The following is a 13,438-nucleotide window of genomic DNA, read 5'->3' as shown; positions in this document are numbered from 1 at the left end:
AACAAAGGACTAAATTACAGAATAGATGTTCACACAGCGTGGCATTTCAATTAAGTAGTACCACACCAAAATTACTACACATGCCAACTAGCTTATTTCCAGGTAGGTTGCATACTACTGAATGTGACATTTCTCCAGACATATACAGCTTTGTCTTGGCAACAGATATAGAGGTATGTATGTACACTTAAATCATTATTTAGGCATTTTTTATGGTCTGCCTCATAATTATATATAATTTTGCCTCCACTTGTCAAAAAAAACATGCGGGAAAAAAAAGAGCTCAGATGGTGACATTTATTTCAATGAAGTAAAAACAAGCACCTACCCCCAATATTCAATTCCTGGGTCAGTTATGCGTTAAATCTAAGTAACTAAAAGCAAGTCTGAGAGACACAGATTGAGAAATCAACCTCTCTGAATTATGATATACTTAAACCCCACTAAAATCCTAGAAATTGTTAAAAGTGTACGTTAAAACTGCACTTGTACCCTCTGAAACTTCATGAGCACTTTACAAACACTAACATGCCTAAGACATGATCAAACTAGTCAGAGTGGAATCCAGAAAAGTAGACAGGGGAAAATGTTTTCACTTAAGTTTCTATGGGAGATTATTTTTTCACAATGAGGGCTGTTAAACTCAGCTTTTCTTGATTTCTTAAGTAAATACACACGTTGTATTTTATAAATGTACAGGCTACAGATAAGTACTCTCTAAACTGTGACTCTACCCTCTTTTTTTAAACTCAGCCACTAATTATCCCCCATGTTTATGACTTACACGGCCATAATTAGTAAATAATCGTGAGTCATAACCTGCTTAAAGCTACAGCAATTGTTGTAGAACATCTGTGTTTTCCTGACTTAACTCAGTTACGTGAAAATAAGTATGTGGATCTCTCCTTTTAGGAAGCGGGAGCAGTTAAGCAGTGTAAAATGTTTACCTCACAGCTCTTCTGATCCTGGGCAAGTTTGAATCCTCTCTTCCCATCACAGTAGCAAGTGTAACCTCCAGGGTAATTGACACAAAGCTGAGCACACATGTTCTCAGAGCATTCATCTACATCTGAGGTAAAAACATACGCACACACACGCAAACTTTAGTATCTCCTAAATGTCCAATCTCAGAGGCACAGGAATATTATGATTGTAGTATGAGATAATCAACGATAATCCAATCTTAGGGAAAGAAATACTATGACATCAAGCTACATTTAAATATAATACTTAACGTGGAAATGTAACCGAGTTACAAGTGTAATTTTTATTTATTTACATATTTGAAACTAAAATTAATTTATAACTTTCGGTGATTAAGTATAACAATTCTACCAAATTTCTCATTTTGAATTTGAAGAAAAAAAGATTGAGAATCTCAACTTAACTGTCATTTCTGAATATTTGAATTCCATTGAGATTACCTCACAATTCATTGCTTTGAGAAAAAGAAAAAAGAAATGGGAAGGGGAAGAGGAAGGGAGAGGAAGATGGGGAAGAAGTAAAGGAAAAGAAAGGTAGGGAAGAGAAGAAAAGACCACTTTAACTGAAGGTTGATACAGTCAGGAATTAAATGACAATATCAAGAACATTGGGCCTCTCATAATGCAATAATTAATGGTGACAGTGAATTTAGGGAAATATCTTTATTTGTTATCTTTCTTTTTTTTTTTTAAACCTCACTATGATGTAATCTCCCATATTATGAAATCTATATGGTCCCTGTCCCTACTCATATTTTGAGAAAATCATTCTTGGAAATGTATAATATTATGTTGAAGCAAACATCTATCTCAGAACTATATAAGATCATTTACATTTTCATTGGATATGCCCTATGACCTTTAAAACTCCACAAGTTCATAAATGCTATTATTGAATATGTTCTCATAAAATAATTTAAAATAGATTCCCAAAATTAATAATCCTGCAATAGTATTAAAATTGCATATTATTAAATTTATAGATCACATAAGAGTCACATATAAATCTTTTATAAAAATATGTCATTCATTAATAAAACTACGATACAGGGGATGAAGTTGGCTAATGATAATTCTGCAGATGTCTAGAGTTATCCATGGTAATTTCTATCTGCAATGGTGGGAAAGGAGAAATGTGTGTGTGGTGGGCAGGGGAATATTTTTGGTCAGTGCAAAAGGAGATAGGACATCAAAATCTCAAAAGCAGCATACGTAGTTAAAAAATTCATTGTAAAATTATTATTGATTTAGGCAACTTCATAGAGACAAGAAACAAGAGTAGAGGTTACTTCCATCAAGGTAACTAATAAAAGAAAACCCACTGCTTAATAGTTACTGGTTAAGAGTTTTTGTTTGGGCTGATGAAAAAGTTTTGGAAATAGCAGTGATGGCTGCACAATGGCAAGAATGTAATTAATGCCACTGAATTGTACATTTAAAAATGGTTAAAAGGGTACATTAAAACTGTACTTGTACCCACAAATCTATTTTTTAAAAGGTACACTATACATGTGTGTGAATATACACATATATATGTATGTGTATATATATATATTTTCTTATGTATGTGTATACACACACACATATATATATATACACACACACACACACACACAGCCACAATAGAAAAATTAGTATTGATTAGTTCCAACCATGGCATTAAATCTGTTTTAAAATTTTAAAAAATCCAAAGGAAGGTATGAGATAATCTGTATATCATGATAAACAGACCTACAAACAAACAACTACAATATGTTGAAGCTTCCTGGGGCACACAGGGCAGAGCCACTGCAGTTACTCAAAGCAACAGCACCTTCAAGGGGTTGCCCCAAACCCACAGGCTCTGACATTACTGATCAATATTTCTTAAATTTCTAGTGTATTGTTATCATTTCTTTATCATGAGATAATAGAACTGTGTCGCTTTTTATTTTAGAATAAATGACTTATTTATATATGCCCAGAAAAATCACTGAAAATCTTGGAATAAAAACTAAAGTTTTTAACCATGCTCATTGTCTCACTCAGATGACCTTTATGCTTATGTCTTTCTTTTCTGTCTACTGTTTTTCCTTCCAAACTGAAATTCTCTTTACCTTTGAATATAATGTAAATGACATGAAAATATATTCATCTTGTTTTTATCACACCTGGAGGTCTCCAATTCATAGGTAGCGCAAAGGGCCAATCGGCATGCACAACACTAAACTTAAAGACCATGTGTCTTACATACTTTAACTCTGGAAGGAAGCCAATGATTACCCAATTGAACAAGCTATATTAGGGATAAGAAAATATTACTGTTGATGTCAAACAAAACCAATGCTTTCAAATATCAGTTCAGGCTTCACACACACCCTCTCCACAATCAATAATGATACTACCATCATTCTACCTTCACAAGACTTTGATTTGAGATTATATCTGTAGCCTTCAGGGCATTCACATTCAAAATCTCCTGGAATGTTCTTGCACACAGCTGTGCCACAAATGTTTGGCTTCAAAGAGCATTCATCCACATCTATAAATAAAATAACCATATTTAAAAACATTTTTCCCATACCAGCAGACACTAGCAAAGAACCCTTGATTTGTGCTTCCTGGACTAGTTTAATATACGTATTGAGATAACAGATTGGCCTTCGGACAAAAAAACATTAAATCTATCATCATATGTTAGTTTACTAAATATGATTTCTTTCTACAAATGCATAGGGAATTTGATTCATGTTTGCCATGTTCCTTTCTAGTTATGTTAAGAAGGAGAAAGCTTTAAAAATGTTCTTATCTGCCAGGTTGTGGTATGAAAAGAAACAGAAGTCTTGAAAACAGATTCACTCCATATTATCACAATTATTTTTTGTACATGGGATGGCTCATCTATTCTATCTTGTTTCTTTGGAAATGAACAAACATGTAATTTGTACACTACTATTGTCTAAAGTAGATGATAGTGATTCAAATTTATATTAAGATTAAGGTCTCTAAGTACTTATAAATCTGCAGTTAATCCAATATGAATTTAGTGCTAAACGAATATTCCAGAAATTTCAGATGCATATATTATAGTGTGAAATGAAGGAGACAACATATTGATAGTAACTAGTTACTAGATGAGCACCTGTGAAGAAAACAAAACATGCGACAGAAATAGTTCAACGGAGATGTAATTATTAGTGAACTCTTCTGCGTACTCTCTGGAGAAAGACAAATTCAGAACAGAAAATATGTTTTCTATTCCAAAAGTTGACAGCCTTTTTTCCAGATTAATAGTCAAAATTTAGGATATTATTTAAAATAACTTGCACAAAAATAATAAAACCAGTTTCCTTGTAGGAATTTTTCTATATTTTGACTGTATCATTGTCAACATCCTGAGTGTGAAATTGTACTATCATTTTGTAAAATATTACCATTAAGGGAAAACGGGGTAAAGGGTAGGTATATAGCATCTCTCTGTATTACTTCTTACAACTTCATGTGAATCTTTAACTAATTCAAAGTAAAATATCCAATTTTTTAAAAAGAGCTAAAAACTATGTTTTTGAAATAAAGTAAGCCGGAGCAACAGTGGGACACTGTCTCTATGAAGTTTTTTTTCTTAAAGTAGCCAGGAGTGGCCGGCCATGGTGGCAGTGCTGTAGTCCTAGCACTTTGGGAGGCCAAAGTGTTCAAGACCAGCCTGAGTGAGCAACATGGTGGAACCCCACTTCTATACATTAAAAAAAAAAAAAAAGGAAAAGAGAAAAAATTAGCCAGGAGTGGTGGCATGTGTTCTTGTTACTAAGGAGGATAAGGCGAGAGGATCACTTGAATCCAGAAGTTGGGGTGCCTTGAACTATGATTGCACCACTCCACTCCACCCTGGGTGACAGAGGGAGACCCTATCACTAAATAAATATGTAATAAACTAAAATAAAATCAGTAAAAATATGTCACTAAGTGTATTTGGTTTGAGGTATATTGCAGGGAATTATTTAGATCATACAAGTTTAAGTTACAGTACATTGGTTTTATGACTCCGCACTGACATCTAATGTCTGATTGTAAAGTTTTATTCTTTCAGCTGGGCACAGTCGCTCATGTCTGTAACCCCAGCACTTTGGAAGGCCAAGGCGGGCAGATCACTTGAGCTCAGGCATTCAAGAGCAGCCTGGTCAACATGGCAAAACCTCATCTTTACTGAAAAATACAAAATTAGCCAGGTGTGGTGGTGTGCATCTGTCCCAGCTACTCGGGAGGCTGAGGCAGAAGAATCACTTGAACCCACAAAACAGGTTGAAGTGAGCCGAGCTCACACTGCATTCCAGCCTGGGCATCATAGCGAGACTCTGTCTCGAAAAAAACAAAAAACAAAAAAAAAAGGAAGAAGAAGAACAAGAAGAGAAAAGTTTTATTCTTTCATCTTTAGACAGTTACTGGCAAAAAAAGTGAAATTGTACTATCATTTTGTAAAATATTACCATTAAGGGAAAACGGGGTAAAGGGTAGGTATACCCCGTTTTTCTGGATCCCAAGCATTTCTACATTGTGGCAAAGGTCCCATTGTAATAGTTTTTTTGTTGTTGTTTCTTTTTTTTTTTTTTTTGAGGAGGAGTCTCACTCTGTCACCCAGGCTGGAGTGCAGTGGCGCGATCTCGGCTCACTGCAAGCTCCGCCTCCCGGGTTCACACCATTCTCCTGCCTCAGCCTCCCGAGTAGCTGGGACTACAGGCGCCCGCCACCACGCCCGGCTAATTTTTTCTATTTTTAGTAGAGACGGGGTTTCACTGTGTTAGCCAGGATGACCTCGATCTCCTGACCTCGTGATCTGACCACCTCAGCCTCCCAAAGTGCTGGGATTACAGGCGTGAGCCACTACGCCTGGCTGTAATAGTTTTTCATATATTCTTCTATCTGTTTTCCACTCTATTACTTACATATCATGGGTAAACAATAATGCAAATAAATATAAGAACAGATGTGGTCATCAGGAACATTCCTATTAATAAGAGCACTTTTGTAATCATTTACACATATATGTGTGTATTAACTGAGTGGATAAGAATTTAAAATACTTCTGAGTTTTTAAAAAGTCACAAATTTGGCCAGGTGTGGTGGCTCATGCCTGTAATCCCATGACCTTGTGAGGTTGAAGTGGATGGATCGCTTCAGCCCAAGAATTTGAGATCTGCCTGGACAATGTGGCAAAACTCCATCTGTATCTGTACAAAAGCTACAAACATTAGCCAGCATGGTGGTGCATGTTTGTAGTCCCAGCTGCTTAGGAGAGTGAGGTGGGAGGACCTCCCAGGAGATCGAGGCTGTACTGAGTTGAGATCATTCCACTGCACTCCAGCCTAGGTGACAGGCAAAACCCTATCTTAAAAAATAAATAAATAAAAACAAAAATTCTTTAGAAAGAGACTATTAAAGTATTTAAGTGTAGAAGTGTCAATGGGTACTATTTGTTTATAAAATGCATATGGTATCCAGCATTGTGATGGTTTTTCTATAACTCATGTTCTAATGACAGTCTTATTCTAAATAGTCTCAAAATCCAAACTCAAACAGACCTTCAAATAGGCAGATAAGAAAGATACATGGTCACACATTGGGTAGCTGTTTAGAAGAATTTGTTTTTAATGTGTTCACTTTAGAGTCATTTAACTGCAGTTTAAATAATACTACAGTAAAGTTTATCATATTAAACACTGCTATTCAGTAAGAGATAGATGATTTGAATACGAATCCAATGCAGGGCTTTACCAAAACATATATAAAATAAAGAGTTGAACAAGAAATTCACATTTTAACTTCCTTTTTTTTTTTTTAACATTTTAGCAAAAAAATAAAAAAAAAGTAGTGGAGGAGAGAATGTTGATATTAATTGTATCCAGTTTCTAAAGGAAAATTTTAAGTCCAGGTGGGAAATCTTGCTTTTAGTCATCCACACACCTGCTATGAATATTTGAAGATTTAGTCATAGCATTAACACAGCCAAACTGAAAGACAGTATACAGAGAGAAAAAAAAGTCAAAATGTAGAGATAGGAAAACAATGAAAAATAAAAGAAATACATTAGTAAAATGACTTGTTAGAAAGCTAAACTAACAGGGAATATTTAAGACTGAAGAAGAAAAACGAGTTATGACCAATGATATGATCTTAAAGGCAGAAAGAGAAAGAAACTAGATCTTCTTTTCTTTCCCAAAACCACAACAGGAAATGAGGTGCCAGATGAAGGGTTGATATTGGAAATCAGAAAAGTATTTCTGAAAAGGAAAAATAAAATACAATGGAAGAGGTTATCACAGTGGATTTCTTTCTATGGCTACTTATTTTCCTAGAAGAAAATAAAAAATATAATGTCTAAAGACAGAGGATAAACAATGATTTTGCAAAGTTTGTAGCATGCAAAGACTTGCATTGAAATGTCATTTTATAATGAAATTCCTTATTGAAACATGCACACAAGTGTGTACACGCACATACAATGAGAAAATTTTTAAAAATCACGTTATCAGTACTGTAAACTAAAATGCAGGCCAGGCACAGAGCTCCCACCTGTAAACCCGACACTTTGGTAGGCTGAGGCAGGAGGCTCACTTGAATTCAAGATCAGTTGGGGCAACATGGTGAAACCCCATCTCTACAAAAAAAAAAAAAAACAAAATTAGCTGGACACAGTGGCATGCACCTGTAGTCCCAGCTACTTGGGAGGCTGAAGTCAGTGGATCAATTAAGCTCGGGAGGTCAAGGCTACAGTGAGCCATGATAGAGCCACTGCACTCCAGCTGGGGAGACAGAGTGAGACCCTATCTCTCAAAAAGAAACAAAAACTACAAAGCAGTTCCACAGTATCACAAGGCTTCAATGTGGATAAAAATGTGTTAGTGTAAGCACTTACAATCATTTTTCCAAAAATTTGCTAGTAAAATTTCTCTAACTGGAATTATTCTCATACAATAAATGTGCTTTTTTAATTCTACCATCCTGCTCTTACCTTTACAGTCTTTCTTATTTGAAAGCATAACAAAACCACTTTTACAGGAACAGTGGTAACTTCCAGGTGTATTATCACAAATTTGACTGCAACCTCCATTTATATTTGAGGGATCTTTGCATTCATTTATATCTAAAACAGGAAAAAAACGAATTATTTTTAAAGTAATATAACCTGCAGAGAACTTTTCAGGAGACCAATCCTGATGAGCTGGGGGGTGGGGGTTATTATACATACCAAATTCACACTTTTCTCCTTGCCAACCTGGTTTACAAGTGCAAGTAAAAGAAGCTTTTCCATCTTTGCAGCTCATATATCCATCTTCATTGCATGGCAGAGGGCTACACTGGTCTGGAATGGCTGAAGGAAATAGACATCTATTTATTTATTTTTTTTACCTCATGTCATGGTAAAAGAAAATTGTGTGCACTATAATAAAAATCCTGAAGCCTGGAACCAATGGAAAAAAAAAAAAAAAAAGCACAACTCCTTCCTTTAAATAATACTTTTCTTAAGTTAAAAAGTGAGTCCATTAGGTAAATCTTTATAATTATTTTGTAAAAATAAACTACAGATGGCAGCAGTGGCCCATCTAGAGTGGCTGCTGCCAAGATGCCAGCTGCAGTAGGGAGGTGGGCCAGGGTCTCCCACTCCACAGAGCAGGTAGGAGCCCCACACTCCCCGGATGCTGCTGCAGCTTCCCTGTCGTGGCTCTGGACCCGGGTGTCTCTGTGCTCTTGGGGGCCTGCTCCCGCTTCCAGGCTTCTCCCTGCAGCAGGCATCCACTCTGATCTAAGAGGCATGGCTGGGGCTGCACGCGCCACAGAGCTGGTGAAAGCCAAGGACAAGGGGGAGCCCCACCCCTTCCAACTGGTGGGACAAGAGTCCCCTGAGTGCAGCTGCAGCTGCCCAAGCCTGGCTGTAAACCTGGGCATCTCTGTGCTCATGGGGGAAGGCCCATTGTGCCCACCACAGGCTCAGAAGTGTCTGCTCCTGCTTCCTGGTCTCTCCTCACAGCTGGCACCCACTCTGGTCATGGAACAAGGTTGGGACTGAAGCCGGCTGCTGTTGCAGCCCGGCCAAGTGGACATAGGCTCAGGGCAGTGCTAAAAGGCCAGCCCCCTGCCCCCTCCAGTCTTTGGGCTCCAACAAGCATGGGAAGGGAGCTGACGGGGGTGCTGAGGGCAGCTCAGTGCTGGCCTGCAGGCACCCCCTTGGCACAAAGAGCCTGGGTGCCATGAACAGTGGCAGGAGGTAGACAGCTGCCTGTGTGGAAAAGGGTGGATCCCCCGTGAAGTCCCACCTTCAGGCTGGGAAAGGCCTGAGGCCTGTGAACTGGGCTGCCAGTACTGCTGACTGAAGGGGGAACTCTTGGTGCTTTTTCCTGGGCCCACCCATGGCAGCCCATGGACCAGTCAGCATGCACTTTCCCACTCTGAAGACCATAAAAACCCTAGACTCAGCCAGAACAGAACAGATATACAGACAACCAGCTGCAGAAAGGAGCTCCCATCTCCAGGGCCTCCTCTCTACTGGGAGCTGCAGACATTGAATGACCTGTCTGCAGAGAAGAACCCCCCTCTCCAGGCCCTCCTCTGCTGAGAGCTGCTGATGGGACAACCAGCTGCAGAGAGGAGCCACCCACTCTAGGCCTCCTCTCTACTGACAGCTGCAGAGACAATGGGATGACCTGGCTACAAAGAGGAGCCACCCGCTTCAAAGCCTCCTCTCCATGAGAGCTGAACACTTGATGGGACAACCTGCCTACAGAGATGAGCTACCCACTGAGGGTGTCCTCTGAGCTCTTCTAATGCTCAGTAAAGCTCCTGTTCATCTTGCTCACTCTCTACTTTTCTGCATACCTCACACTTCATGGACGCAGGACAAGAACTCGGGCAAAGGCACTAATGGCTACAGAAGTTTCCAGACAGAAAAGCAACACCCCAAAGATTCCATAACACTACTTTTACATTGCAAATATATACAGTATTTTGTAACTGTAATTTAGATATTTTTCCAAATATATTACCTCATTTGAACCTTAGAACAATCCCATGAGGTAGACAGAACAATACTATTCTCAACATTAAGAGAAAAAAGAGGTTAGGCATGATGGCTCACACCTGTAATCCCAGCACTTTGGAAGACCAAGGCAGGCCGATCACTGGGGGCCTGGGCAACAAGGTGAAACCCTGTCTCTACTAAAAATATAAAACTTAGCTGGGCATGGTGGCACACTCCTGTAGTCCTGGCTACTCGGGAGTCTAAAGTACAAGAAGTGCTTGAACCTGGGAGGCAGAGGCTGCAGTAAGCCAAGATCGTGATAGAGCAAGGCTCTCTCTCAAAAAAAAAAAAAAAGAAAGAAAGAAAAGAAAAGAAAAAAAGAAAGAAAAGAAAAGAAAAAAAAAGAACTTAAAACTTTCAGTTTGGGCTAAGATGATATAACAAGGAACAGATTTATCTTCCTGCCTTAAATAAGTAGAACTTCAGTCTAACTATGTAAGATAATTGTTTTTCAAACATTGGAGAATAGGAAGGAGAACATCATGATTCCTAAGGAAAAGAAAATAAACAAGCTGAGACCTACAATTGGAGCACATTCCTGCCTGGAGATAGCTTCTATGCAACAGTGCAAGAAACACAAACAGAGCCCAGTGGTCTCCTTGGGTTGAGAAAACAAATATTGGAGTTTGGGGAGATCAAATTGGAATTTTGCTGCTCAGAGTACTATAAAGGCAGAGAGAGGGAAAAACACATGTGTGTATGGAAAGAGAGAGAGAAAGAGAGAGAGAGAAGAGAAAGAGAGTCTCCAGAGATCTGCAAAAAGATCCCCCAGGGTCTTTGGCTGAATGACGATTTGCACAGGAAAATTTCCAGAGCTTATAGAGGGATAGGGATAGGTTGTTTTAGACTACCCAGACCTAAAATATTTCATAGTACAAAGGGCATCAGGCAGACTCCTCACAAGGATGTAGACTTATTATTGAGGCTAAATTAGTTTTAAGCTAATGGCTACTCCAGATTGCCTTAACAGAGCCTAAAATCAAAACTCAAAAGATTTGTTTTTAATGTATTCCACATAAGTTACCTAAACGCCACAACAAAATCAAACACTATTTGGAAGAAGACAAGAAAATCCAGGACCCAGCAACATAAGCTGTAAGCTTATTTTCTGTTCCTTAGGAGTCACAGTGTTCTGCTTCCTGTTCTCCAATGTCCAAAATCATTATTTTATATACTTAGACTGAAGTTCTACTTATTTAAGGCAGGAGGATAAATTTGGTCCCTGTTACATCATCTTAGCCCAAACTGAAAGTTCCAAGTTCTTTTTTTCTATTTATACTGAGAATAGTATTGTTTGTTTGGTTCGGTAAACAATTAAAAATAAGTAGGAGTCAGATGCAGTGGTTCACTCTGCACTTTGGGAGGCAGATGAGGGAGGATCATGTGAGGCCAGGAGGTAAGACCAGTTTTGGCAACATAGTGAGATATAATCTTTAAAATTAATTTAAAAAATAAATTCCCCAGCTGTGGTAGTCCATGCCTGTTGTCCCAGCTATTTGAGAGGCTAAGGTAGGGGGATAGCTTGAGACTAGGAGTTTGAAGTTACTGTGAGTTATGATCACACCACTGGACTCCAGTCTGGGTAACAGTGAGACCTTATATCCAAATAAAATAAAGTACAATGTAAAATTAAATTAAATTAAGAAAATAATAGGCATGTAAAGAAACAAGAAAAAAATTTATAACCAAGAGAAAAATCAGTAGATGAAAATATATCTAAAATGGAAGAGATGACCAAAAATCAGAAAAATAAATAAATAAAATTATTTTAAGTGCACTCCACATGTTCCCGTAGTAAATATAGGCATGATGAAAAAAATAAAATAAAATAGCAGATGTGGAACAGATCCAAATGGGACTTATTGAAATGAAAAACAGACTATATAAAATGAAAAATACAGTAAATGGGATTAAAAGTAAATTATCCATGGGAGAAAAAAAGAAGAGTGAACTTGAAGACATAAAAACTATCCAGAATTAAGGAAGGACAGATAAGAAGTATAAAAACAATAAATACATAAATAAACTGATAAATAATTAGAGCATGAATGACTTGTTAAACAATATCAAATGGCCTAATACATGTTATTGACATTCCAAGAGAAGAGGAAAGACAGCAGGGAAAAAGAAAAAAAATTTTTGAATAAATAATAGTAAATCGTTTTCTAAATTTGATGAAAACTATGAACACGCAGATCCAAGAAGCCCACTAAACACCAATCAGGATAAACCTAAAAATACTATATCAAATTAGAGAAAACCAGGGAAAAAGAGAAATCTAAAACACAGTGCATACATAGAAGAAAAAAAAAGCTAAGAATAACAGTAGTTTTCCTATCAGCATCTATTCAAGTGTAAGGACAATGGAGAGACATCTTTGACATACTGATGGAACACTATCAATATGGAAGTCTTTACCCAATAAAAATATCTCCCAAAAATAAAGGCAATATACTATTTTTAATTTAAAAATATGAGAAAGGCTGGGCACGGTGGCTCACGCCTGTAATCCCAGCACTCTGGGAGGCCAAGGCAGTCAGATCACAAGGTCAGGAAATCAAGACCATCCTGGCTAACAGGGTGAAACCCTGTCTCTACGAAAAGTACAAAAAATTAGCTGGGCGTGGTGGCAGGCACCTGTAGTCCCAGCTACTCGGGGAGCTGAGGCAGGAGAGTGGCATGAACCCGGGAGATGGAGCTTGCAGTGAGCTGAGGTTGTGCCACTGCACTGCAGCCTGGGTGACAGAGCGAGACTCTGTCTCAAAAAAAAAAAAAAAAGAGAGAGAGAAAATCCATCTTCATCAGATATGTAGTATAAGAAATGTTAAAGGAATTTCTTCAGGCAGAAGGAACATGTTGTCAGATGGAAATGTGGATCTATAAAAAAGAATATGGAATGCCAGAAATGGTAAACATATGAGAAAATATAGAACAATGTTTTCTGGGACAGGTGCCAATGGCTTATGCCTGTAATCCTAGCACTTTGGGAGGCCAAGGTGGGTGGATCACTTGCAGCCAGGAATTTGAGACCAGCCTAGGCAACATGGCAAAACCCTATCTCCACAAAAATACAAAAAAATTAGCCAGGCCTGTAATCCCAGCTATTTGGGAGGCTGAGGCACAAGAATGATTTGAATCCAGCAGACAGAGGTTGCAATAAGCTAAGATTGTGCCACTGCACTCCAGCTTAGATGACAGCACAAGACTCTGTCTCAAAAATAAATAAATAACACAATAAAACAATATTTTCTCATTTGATAGGCTATTTATAAATTAACATATCATGGAGTTTCTAATGTATAATATTAAAATGTAAGGCAGAAACAGCACAAAAAAACAGAGGAAATGAGGTCTGGCACAGTGGCTCATGCCTGTAATCCCAGAACTTTGGAAGGCCAAGGTAAAA

At 38.0% G+C, this 13,438-nt stretch overlaps 1 protein-coding gene across 1 annotated transcript in view; it reads right to left on the bottom strand.

The window, feature by feature from the left end:
* PROS1 (protein S) overlaps positions 1–13,438 on the bottom strand; it is a 101,209-nt gene that overhangs the window by 25,058 nt on the left and 62,713 nt on the right. The window contains exons 5-8 of the mRNA XM_033211570.1: positions 8,206–8,328; positions 7,969–8,100; positions 3,379–3,504; positions 948–1,069 (exon numbers count right to left, since the gene is read on the bottom strand). Coding sequence (XP_033067461.1) covers positions 948–1,069; positions 3,379–3,504; positions 7,969–8,100; positions 8,206–8,328 — 503 coding nt within the window. The remainder of the gene's footprint in view (positions 1–947; positions 1,070–3,378; positions 3,505–7,968; positions 8,101–8,205; positions 8,329–13,438) is intronic.

Source organism: Trachypithecus francoisi, unplaced genomic scaffold, assembly GCF_009764315.1.
Source record: "Trachypithecus francoisi isolate TF-2019V2 unplaced genomic scaffold, Tfra_2.0 Lachesis_group0, whole genome shotgun sequence".
Lineage (NCBI taxonomy): Eukaryota > Metazoa > Chordata > Mammalia > Primates > Cercopithecidae > Trachypithecus > Trachypithecus francoisi.
Note: the sequence above shows the minus strand (reverse complement) of the source record. Positions and strands in the feature narration are given on the sequence as shown.